This window comes from Hyla sarda, chromosome 1, assembly GCF_029499605.1.
Source record: "Hyla sarda isolate aHylSar1 chromosome 1, aHylSar1.hap1, whole genome shotgun sequence".
In the NCBI taxonomy this organism is placed as follows: Eukaryota; Metazoa; Chordata; class Amphibia; order Anura; family Hylidae; genus Hyla; species Hyla sarda.
The window spans coordinates 466,810,717-466,823,007 of record NC_079189.1 but is presented as its reverse complement, the minus strand read 5'-3'; the positions used below and the strand labels follow the sequence as shown (position 1 = coordinate 466,823,007).

Genomic DNA, 12,291 nt, shown 5'->3' with positions numbered 1-12,291 from the left:
AATCTGATCTGCTTATCTCTTGGCTAAACAATAGGATCTTTCCACTCAGCTCTTCTCTTTTATATCTTATAAACATTTATACTTTTTAGACTCATAGGCTCTGATTTATCCAACTGTGTGAGAGAAAAAGTGATTTTTCCATAGCAACCAATCACAGTTCAGCTTTCACTTTACCAGAGCTTGTTAGCTGAGCTGTGATTGGTTGCTATGGGAAACCTCTCCACTTTTTCTCTCACATAGTTTGATAACTCTGGGCCTTGATAGGCGACCTAAAAAAAGCTTACAAGGATCTTATACAAACCATTATTGTTTTCTCTTTTCTAGTTAAAGGGGTATTCCAGGCCAAAACTTTTTTTTATATATCAACTGGCTCCGGAAAGTTAAACAGATTTGTAAATTACTTCTATTAAAAAATCTTAATCCTTCCAATAGTTATTAGCTTCTGAAGTTTTCTGTCTAACTGCTTTCTGATGACTCACGTCCCGGGAGCTGTGCAGTTCCTATGGGGATATTTTCCCATCATGCACAGCTCCCGGGACGTGACATCATCATTGAGCAGTTAGACAGAAAACTTCAGAAGCTAATAACTATTGGAAGGATTAAGATTTTTTTAATAAAAGTAATTTACAAATCTGTTTAACTTTCCGGAGCCAGTTGATATATAAAAAAAAGTTTTTGCCTGGAATTCCCCTTTAATATCAACCTCACTGATTCTTCATATACAGGTGAAACTCGAAAACTTACAATATTGCACAAAGTTCATTTATTTCGGTAATGCAACTTAAAAGGTAAAACTAATGCAGTGATCCCTCAACTTACAATGGCCTCAACATACAATAGTTTCAACATACAATGGTCTTTTCTGGACCATTGTAAGTTGAAACCAGACTCAACATACAATGCTACGGACAGTCCAGATCTGTGAAACGCGTCAATGGCTGAAAGAACTGACCAATCAGAATGGGCAATTTACCGGTAAAACCCCTGTATTACTGAAGTGTATGCACTGACTGGTGTCTGGTAGCGCCTCCTACAGTACAGAGAGGTATTACATGTTCTGTACTCTTTACCTGTTCCACAGTTAGCTGCTCCTTTGGACACCAGGTGAGGGCGACCCCATGTTACTTTTTAGGACATTGCATGTACTGTACAGGACCCTGAAGAAGCGCCTGTCCTCTACATAGACCAGTGTTTCCCAAGCAGGGTGCCCCCAGCTGTTGCAAAACTACAACTCCCAGCATGCCCGGACACCCTCTGGCTGTCCGGGCATGCTGGGCGTTGTAGTTCTGCAACAGCTGGAGGCTCCCTGCTTGGGAAACACTTATCATAGACAGTGATTTACAGCTTCCAGCAGATCTTTATTACTTTTATATGTAAGGATTTGCTTTATCTACATTTGTTATCTACTTGTTTTTCTTTAACCCTCACATTTTCCTATTTTTGGATGACATTTTGGTGCCTTTAGAACCAATTACCAGGTTTCCATAGAGTTCTGGTCTCAACAAACAATGTTTTCAACATACAATGGTCATCCCAAAACCAATTAATATTGTAACTTGAGGGACCACTGTATATGAGAGAGACTCATTACATGCAAAGCAAGATAGATCATGCCATGATTTGTCATAATTGTGATGATTATGGCTTACAGCTCATGAAAACCCCAAAGCCCCCCCAATTACTATGATTTGGGGAGCCATGGCATCTGCTGGTATTGGTCCACTGTGCTTCATTAAGTCCAGGGCCAACACATCCGTCTACCAGGAGATTTTGGAGCACTTTATGCTTCCTTTCCTTTTACGTTGCATTACTGAAATACAATGGACTTTTGCATGATATTCAAATTTTTTGATTTTCACCTGTACTTTCTACTTATCTAAATTACTACACCAATATATAGTGACTTATGCTACGTTTATGGAAAGATCCTTTTATTAATGTGACGGGGTGAATGCACTCCAGAGTAATAACTCCATCCAGGGTGATAATAGACGTCCTGTATGATGCTTGTTATCACGTTGTAAAGTTTATTCTCCTCTACGTGGAGGACAATGTTCCTCCATTCTTATGCTCAGTGGGGGTCTCGGCATTCGAAACCCCACCAATCAGCTAGTTATCCTGTGGATAGATTACTTGATGGGTGTTTTTGGGAATACTCCTTTAAAGGGGTATCCTGGTACTTTCAAATTGATGGATTATCCTCCTGGTACATTCCATTGAAAGTTTGCAGAGCTCAGTGAATGAGATCCGTACATGTAGTACAGAGAAGACGCTATTACTGAATGGGGGCACAAAATGGAAACTATTTCCTTCTGGGGCATAGAGGAGACACCATTACTTTCTGGGAGCAATGGGCAGTATTACTTTATGGAGGACACAGAGGAAGCACTATTATCTTTGGGTACACAGAGGAGACACTATTACTTGCTGGGGTGCAGTGGGCAATATTATCTTGGGAGATTACACTGAGGGGGCACTATTACCTTATGGGGACACAGAGGAAGCACTATTATATTTAGGTACACAGAGGAGACACTATTACTTGCTGGGGTGCAGTGGGCAATATTATCTTGGGAGATTACACTGAGGGGGCACTATTACCTTATGGGGACACAGAGGAAGCACTATTATATTTAGGTACACAGAGGAGACACTATTACTTGCTGGGGTGCAGTGGGCAATATTATCTTGGGAGATTACACTGAGGGGGCACTATTACCTTATGGGGACACAGAGGAAGCACTATTATCTTTAGATACACAGAGAAGACACTATTACTTGCTGGGGTGTAGTGGGCAATATTATCTTGGGAGATTACACTGAGGGGGCACTATTACCTTATGGGGACACAGAGGAAGTATTATTATCTTTGGGTACACAGAGGAGACACTATTACTTGCTGGGGTGCAGTGGGCAATATTATCTTGTGAGATAAAACAGAGGATGCACTATTACCTTTGGGGGCACAAAGTGGGCATTATTACCTTGTGGAGGCACAAAGTGGGCATTATTACCTTGTGGAGGCACAACGTGGGCATTATTACCTTGTGGAGGCACAAAGGGGGCAGCATCTTTTTGTAGGAGCACAGTTAAGTAATTACACTAGTATTGTGTGGGGCACAAAGAAGTCACTAGATACAACTGTACTATAATCACTTATATGTGAAAAATATTTAACACACTACAGTCATCATCACTGGGTCCAAACACCCAGAAAATGAGTTGAAATGTATAGATAGACCCAAGCTAAATGTTTTCACCCGAGCTTATGAGTCTATAGCTCTACCACACCTATATCTATGCTATTAGCTGTCTCTTCACACATACAGATTTTCCAAAGTCAGATATAAACAATAATATGGATGGAATAAAATTGAAGAGGAGCACCACACCGGTTCTCAGGTTGTGAGTGGTATTGCAGCTCAGTTCCATTGAAGTGAATGGAACCAGGTTGTAAAACCACACATGACCTGAGGACAGGTGTGGTGCTGCTTTTGGAAGAAATGAACAGTTTTTCTATTCCTGGATAACCCCTTTAAAATGACTTTTTTTAGTTCTTGCTCTTTAATTTGTGTTGTCCCCTAGGTTTAGCCTCTGCAGTTGTCACATGAGTGCTTTGTCATTTTCTTTTCATCTGTACTATTCACTTTAATTAAAAACCCAGCACCCAATGAGGGACGGGTCAGCAGATCACACTTTATTGCACAATGAATGAATGTCGGCTAAGGGTGAAAGTGCATTGTCCTCTTGTTCAAGCAGCCCCTGAGCTATGGCATTCCAGCCACTAGGGGGAGGTGTGATCACTCACTGCACAGCCTGGGCAGGAAGCAAACACTTTCACAGGCTTCAGCCTTAACTCATATTGTTGCTGCCAGCTGTGTGCTAACAGCTCTATGGATTAACCCTCACACCGCCAAGGAGGACTGGGAAGGGGGCACAGTCACTGCGCACTATAGTCATGATGCTTCTGTGAATTTTGACACCAGCAGAGAGAAAAGAGGGCACCACTCCAGCTGGTATCCCCCTGCAGAGGGACGAAGCCTGGCACGGAAAACTCTTCTCTGTGGACACCTATCAGCAGAAGAATGAAGCAGAGAGCGAAAAGTACGTGAGTAACCAGCAGCTTCCATGTCTGTTAACAGGAGAGAGTTATCCATGAAGCTGGCATGAAAAGCCTCTGTGCCCAGGGACATGTATTTTGCATTTATTTGCATAGTATGCAGCAGCTATCTGCAACGTGCGGCTCTTGTACAACTACAACTCCTAGCATGCCTTGTAAGTTTCCGACATGGTTGAAGTTGTAGTTGCACATCAGCATCAGAGGGTCATTGGATGGCAAACACTGGTATACAGGTGATAAAAGCAGGATGGGTATGACTAGGGTTAGTATTACTGCCACCGATCAGAACTGAGAGTCACAATACAGGACAATATTAGATTTTTTTTCTTCCACTCCCCACAACTGTTTTTTATATATGTGATCTTTTTACCAATCCATAGACGCATGTCTATCTTATGGGATGATTATAGCTATAAACCCTTATTAAAAGTTATTAAAGTTAATATTATTAAGTTACGCCTTTAAAGGTTAAGTCTCACTTGCATTGGACTAATAATTCAGTCTTGTAACAGAATCTTTCTCCAAATGTTTCTCGTACTGCCGACTGCATGAGAGTCTTTCATACAAGTTAATTCAATGACGAGGACCACCATCCTGGCTGTGGGAATCGGGCTTGTCCTCTCTAAAAAAAAAAAAGTATACAGAGGTTTCTATGGAGCCCAGCAGGACCACGGAGCAGCAGTGCCCCAAAGTGGTAGGGAAACATAAGAATTTCTAGTATGAGGCATTGTAACTCTTGCAGGACAGAAAAGCAGGATTGCCATCTGAATGAAAAACAATCATTAAAGGGATGTAAGTGATGAAAAGTGACCACATCGGTTAATAAAAAGCCCAGCATATAGTAAAGGTGTAAAGAACTGTTATACTGTAACTATAATACTGTAAGATTTTGTATCACCAGAAGTCCAATCTGCTAGTGGACCCCTCCTCAAGAATGTTGATGAAGAGGGTAGTGGGACCCTCGAAACGCATTGTCCTATTATAGTTATCTACATTTTTATTTATGCTTGTTCAATATTGGTTCTATTGAAGTGGTGGTTGCAGGAAGCATCGTGAAAGCATCCTTTCTTGTCTATTCCTAGGAGTCCTTCTTGGATCTTCTCTTTATTCTTCTCAGGAAAGTCTCCTCTTGTGCTATGTTAGTAGAGGTTTTCATAAGTAAGATCTATAGCTGAAACATCTACTATACTACTACTACTATGTGCCAGTGGACCCAATTTAGTGAAAACAACAGGCATAAAGAAATGCCCAGTGCCCAAGATAGTAAGGGCCAAGCACTGAATAGCCTATAATTGGTATTCAGCCATATTCTCTAATAAAGAAGTTACTATAGGGTATTCCCTAATGTAACATACATACTGTACTTCCTAACTGTAGGACTTTCCTGTGAAACTGACTTCAATGGATTGAGCTGATGTAAATGTGTTCCCCCTAAAGAGAAGCATGTTTCAGGCAAAAATGTCTCCCATGTGATGATTTATTTAGGACGGTATTGCCCTATAGCTGGGCTGTCCAATCATGTGTATGAGGAAGGAAGTATTCAGACATGCACCAGACATGGCGAGGGCCACTAAGACAAAACTAAATATGTATTTTACCACTATATTCTAGCCGCTGAATCTAGTGAAAATAAATGTGGCAAAAATAATAATGTAAAAACATTAGGCCTACAGTAATATCCAGACTTTAAAGATGACCAAAGAGTTATTGGCAGACCCTTGTCAGTTGGTTAGTCCCATACTTTTTTTTTATTATTTACAGCGTGGAGTACATTATCCCATATATATAGTCACCTTGTCTCCCTGAATGAAATCTTCAGGTAGCACTATCAGCTATTGAAGCTACTTAGATTGAACTGGGTATGTTACATAATAGACTTGTGCAGCCACTAGTCCCGCTTTAATAGTTCCATGATTTAGCCCTCTGCACAGTAGGAGTACCACTGTTTACCCACAGAGCAGCAGTGTAATGTTTATTGTTTGATACAAATCATATCTACGGTACTCATCAAGGACGTCTGTGAGCATTATGTAATCCTTGGAAGACAATTACATGTAACCAGTCTTTTTTATCATTGCATTGTTTTATAGCATTGGTTAATTGTGGGTCTCGCCTGTTTATTAGTTAAGAGAACTATGCTGGCATTTATTGGCCACTATTATACCTACATGTGAATTGTTTTCTCAGATAAAGTCATTTCATACTAATTTATGGTCTACAGTAGAGAGAACCTGACTGCTTTATGGGTTCCACTGGGTGGTTCCTATTTATCCTGTGTGTGTACACAGCAAAGTACAAAGCCAGACCCTAGTAGATGAGGAACTATTGGAACTAATAGAGCAGCTGTGCGTCATTGTGCCTTGTAGTAATATTACACCATAACCTTTCCAAATGTGTCACAAACTTTTCAATATTTTTTAGGGAATCTGTCAAGTGAGTTTAAGTTATTAACATGCTGCTGTAGATGCTTGAAAATCCCGTTGTAAAATTATTTCCTCTGAAATTCATTCATTTCACTATTAGGGGGACAAAAAAAGTTTTGCTCGCCAGTAGTCATCTAGATGGTGCTGCAGTGGTGGCTAGCTATGGGATTCTTGCCGATAGCACAAACATTCTTTCTCCATTGACATCCTGCTCCACATTGCTAGTGCTGAGTACATGCCAAGTGGAATTTAATCAAGGCAGACTGGGCATGGGCATGTTAACAGCAAGGATATCATGACTAGTGACCACTGCCACACCACCCTGTTGACTTTTGATGAACAATGCAGTAAATGCCTGCTCAGCCAATCACTAGGAAGAGGAGAGCAGTGGGCATTGCCGTGACGTGGGATCAGTGCAAGTGAGTATGCAGCCTTTTTGTTCTTCTTATTTCACTGCACCCCATGGCATTTTGAAAAAAAAAGAAACCCTGGTCAGAAAATTCATAACCACAAAATCTTTTGATGATTCTACTATTTTATAAATATTATTTACAGGTTTTGTACACAGGCAGGGTATAGGAGGGTAAATAAAAGAAAAACATACTCACCTCTTCCTTTGCTCCCAGATCAATGCATGTCACTCTTTAATCCCCAGTAGAAGTACACCATCGGCATCACACTTTGAAATCTTTCCAATAAATAAGTGCCACAGAAGATACACATGTGATGTGATCCTTGCCATAAAGATTAAAGGGGTACTCCACCCAAATACATCTTATCCCCCTCGTGACGTCACGCCTCCTCCGTTCATGTCTATGGGAGGGGGCGTGACAGTCGTCACGCCCCCTCCCATAGACATGAATGTAGGGGTCGCGGCATGACTTAACGAGGGGGGGGGGACGTGGCGTGACGTCACCTCTCCATCTGCGGGAACCCAGCGTTCTGCACATACAGTTTAGAATGCCAGGTGCTGCACGAAGATCGTGGGGGTCCCACTGCTGGGATTAGGGATTAGAAAGGGGATAAGATGTCTAGGGGTGGTGTTCCCCTCTAAGCTGTGATCTACAAAGTCTTATGTTTTTAAGTTATAGCTGATATGTGTATATAATAAAATGAATAAATATGTTAACCCTAGTCCCTGTTAGATGTTGACATAAAACTAATGAAGTTGACATTAGCCATTAGAATAATTGTCATGCTGTACAGCTCATTGCAGCCGTTAGCTGTGTGCATATAGGATGACGCAGCATGAGCAGAGTGACATTTCTAGACAGCAGTACTGCTGTACATGGAGGATTCATTGTGGCACTAAGGGCAGGTTCAGTCGGGTAGCTTGCTGAAGTATTCTCTTTTTAGTCAGAGACAGAAGTGAATGCTAAGAAGTGGAAAAAGAGCATTGTATAAGTTAAAAGCAATCTGGGTAACATAATAGAAAAGCTGTGGATGAACAAAAATCTAATTGAACATTAATGTGCGTCCTCTCCTGACCTGTCTGTTTTAGCAAATACCGTACTTGTATTCCTTCCTCATGAAATAACAATTCTGGAGTGTATTTTCTTGTAGCTTTGTGTTGTGCCAGTCCTCTGTGATTCTTACTAAAAATATATAGCCTAAATAGCCAGCTATAAATAGGTAGACAAATAGCACAACACAGAGATATAAGAAAGAATAAAGCTCCAAACCCCAGGGGTAAAAAATACCCCTTATTGAACTTCCCCTAAAAAATAACTTTTATTGGTGTACTTTAAAATGTCAACACTCCCAAACAAAAAATAAGGCATGACAACTATATTTTAAAGTTGTTCAGTGATAGAGTACTTCACAGTGTACTGCAGCGCTGTGTACCATTGATACTATCATAATACGGAGGTCTCTCTAATATTAACAGGTGATTGACACTCACTCCATTACTGAGCAGGATTTTATCATTTTATGTTTGGGAGTGTTGACATCTTAAAATAAAAGTTGTTTTTTAGGGAAATTTTAATAAGGGGTATTTTAACCCCTGGCTACAGCCCTGAGGTTTGGAGCTTTATAGTTAAGGTCCCCTTACATGCCCAATGGGAAATTTTGGTTTATATAAAAGAGGATTCGCCAGAATTGTAATATATTTCACAGGGAATTTATGTATTTCCTAAAACAGACAGGTCAGAAGAGACCACAGGACCTTATCATATAAGAAATGTCTCATTCTCAGATCATAAGACATACCTAGCAGTGAGTTCTGCCCTTGTGAAGTGTGCTGAGAGTAGAAGGGATAAGTATTGTGTCTACAGTAATCCTCTTCTGGCTAGTAAGGAATGGTACAAGTGACAAGGGTGTAAATGTAAAGGTATTGTTTAGTAGAATTATTTGTTATTGGACAAGATAATATCGGGGAAGATTTATCAAAACCTGTGTAGAAGAAAAGTTGCTGAGTTGCCCATAGCAACCAATGCGATCACTTCTTTCAATTTTGAAAAGGCCTCTGAAAAATGAAAGAAGTGATCTGATTGGTTTCTATGGGCAACTCAGCAACTTTTCTTCTGGACAGGTTTTGATAAATCTTCCCCCATTGTACTTGTACATGTAAAAGAACAATGCATAGAGTTACTGTGGCTTTGGACTGTGCTGACGAGACCACTCTCTGTATAATTGCTACCTCTATTGACAGGCAAGTGCTCACATGGTACTAGACTGGTTAAGGCAATTCTCAAAACAGGTAGTGGCATAGCCATCACAGATACCCTTGGAAAGATTGTAGACGAGCGGCTGGTACAACCCTGCAAAGAATGCTTTCACAGGGCATGCCGCAAGACACATACCAGCTGAGAAGGTTTAAGAGAAATCCAACAGAGGTCTTTGGCACAACATGATCTAAGGCTTAGGGTCTTTTTACATGGGCTGATGGGCTACCGATAACATGCGCTGATTCCTGTGATTGGCACCCAATAATCCAATATCGGCGCACTCATTTCAATTAATCATTATTAGCCACATACACAGGGAAACACAGGGAGATGTGTGGCTTGTGGCGCATAAGAATGATGTTATTGGCTACTCAAAAAATATGATCAGCCAACAAACAACCGTTTTCTCATTCGTTGGCTGATCGTTGGCCTTTTTATACCGGCCGATTATTGAGTACTTGATTCCTACAAACACTCATTTGCCTGATAATCAGCCAATGTAAAAGGGTCTTTAGAGAGATACTTAACAAAAATCTGCAATGGTTTACTGTTTTGATCTTTAAGAGACTGTGCTCACTGAATATGTGAGACTCACATTCTAAAGACTCTAATCTCTATGGTTGTGTACCACTTAAATGGAATGTGTCATCAGAAAATAGCCTATTTTTTTTTAAATCTACTATCTATACCTTATATACTACTATTGTAATTGGGTCCCTGATTGGTTGGGGTCTGAACGCTCAGTTTCCAACCAATAAAAACTTTTTGATGTCCTAGGTTTTTTCGTAATAATTGGTACACTTTCACTTTTACAGTTTCAATGCCATGTGTTCTGTTAAATGTCAAGTTAAAAGTTTGATTCATATGTATGCAACTGCCTGCAGACAGAATTGTATTATTTACATTGGACTTTTACTATCTTTATTATTTTTGAATTTTTTCATCACAACAACAAGTTTTTCATCATCAAAAAAGGTTGTTTTTTATTTAGTTTTTTTTTTTTTTTTTACCATGGGAGACATTTATCAAGGCTTGTACATGGCTTTTCTGTGTACATTTGTCGCACAAATGTTGCACTTGCGCAATAACTGCTCAAGTGATTTTAAATAAACTGACTTAGGTACACACTTTTGCATTTTCACTTGTGTGTTCAGAGATTTATCATGTGCAACTTTTCTTTTTAAAAAAAGTCACAGATTTGTCTCATAGCCGTCAATTACACCACAAAAGTCACATAGAAAAGGATCATACAAAGTGGTGTTTAGTGAAATTTCACAAAAAAAAAATTTTTTTTTATTGAAAAGTAACAAACATACATCAAAAACAAGACATCGATAAATGAAATACAAAAGCCTGCCGGCCAGGGTAGGCCAGAGAACTAAGCGGGAGCCAGAAAACAATTACAAAAATCAACAAATTGGAGCAAGAACAATGTATAACACATCACATAAGTCAAAAGGCAAAGGTCTGATAACAGAACTAAGCAAGAATAGGGAGCAACCAAGCTCAACAGCAAGTAAACCATAGGACTGAGACTATAAACCTGAAGCTGACAATCAGATGTACAATGAGCAAATGTCACACCGTGGTGTCAAATAGAGACAGACAAACATAACAAACATAAAGCACAGAGACACAGACAGGCAACATACAAGAGAATGGGGTGGGGGAGGATCTGACAGAGCCAGAGATCCAGAGACCGGTAGAGAAAAAGTAACCGATAAAAAGACGGGTCAGGAGGGCACGCAGTGCCAACAGTAAAAATGGAACAAACGCGAAGGAGCAACACAACCCTCATACCCCCTACCACCTACACCAGGAATCTATACTGTCTGGAGGCACAAAACTCCACCCATGGGAGCCAAGTGGCTCCAACTCTAGACACATCAGCCGGGAGGACTGCTAACAATTCCTCCATATGGCGGGTTTGAGCGATTTCAGCAAACCATTCCTCCAAGGCGGGAGTGTCGACGGACTTCCACCTCCGAGGAATAACTGTTTTGGCAGCTTGGAGGAGGTGCCGCTCTAAAGACCGCTTATACTTCGCCTTCGCCATAGGAAGCATTAAGAGCAGCGTCGCCTTGGGTATATGGGGAACCTGCACACCTGAGACCTCAGAGATAACACGTAAAACCATGCTCCAAAAGGGAGAAAATGCAGGACATCCCCACCAGATGTGCATCATCTTACCCTCTGCAGTCCCACAGCGCCAACAGACATTAGACACAGAAGGGTACCAATGATGAAAAATCGCCGGTACACGGTACCATCTCGACAATATCTTATAGCACGTTTCCTGGGCCTTAGTGGCAATGACCGCCTTATGTGTCAGGAAGAAGCAGCGGGCCCAGTCTTCATCAGAAAATGTCTTGCCCAGCTTGACTTTCCAGGCACCACAAAAATGTGTTTTAATACCATTTAATAAATGTGGTGCTTGTTCACTCCAACTACACCATCAAAACCTGTGTATATTATCAGTGCACCTACACTGACTTTGATAAATGTCTCCCATTAGTCACACTGACAGACAGAGTGCTCTCTATTGCCACCTCTGTCCATGTCAAGAACGGAGGGCTATTCATATTTTAACTAGCAGCTTACAGTGCTTCTCTATCTATATAGTGGCATCCGCAGATTAGTGCTATAAAAGCACAATATCATTACCCAAGAAGTTATAGGGTGGTAACATACGATTCAAGCAACTACTAGCTGTGCTTTTAGATCACTATACCGGAGCTCATATATTTTAAATGACTTAATAAAATTTAGTTTTAAGGGGGGTTTCTAGTTTAGGGTTAACCCCTTGGGGGGCGACCCCTAAAGGTTGTTGTCACATGTCAAGAACTGTCCCGAACAGGATAGGTTCGCTATGGGGATTTGCTCCTGCTCTGGACAATTCCTGACATGGACAGAGAGCACCATGTCTGACTGGAAAGACTACACAACTTCAGGGCCTACAACAGCTGATAAGTACTGGAAGGCTTAAGATTTAGATAGAATTATCTGCAAAACTTTCTGCCACCAGTTGATTTCAGGGTTATATCTCTCGAGTTCCCCTTTAATGACAAAAGTCAAAATC

At 40.7% G+C, this 12,291-nt stretch overlaps 1 protein-coding gene across 9 annotated transcripts in view; it reads left to right on the top strand.

Annotated features, from left to right (window-relative positions):
- The window catches only part of CUX2 (cut like homeobox 2), a 467,974-nt gene that overhangs the window by 373,312 nt on the left and 82,371 nt on the right, over positions 1–12,291 (top strand). For 4 of the 9 annotated variants that reach the window (XM_056536471.1, XM_056536479.1, XM_056536457.1 and 1 more), the window contains one exon: positions 3,987–4,104. In XM_056536471.1, the coding sequence (XP_056392446.1) occupies positions 3,987–4,104 (118 nt within the window). Of the gene's footprint in view, positions 1–3,830; positions 4,109–12,291 lie in introns of those variants that run through there. The other 5 variants (XM_056536466.1, XM_056536490.1, XM_056536515.1 and 2 more) reach the window with 4 other exon arrangements.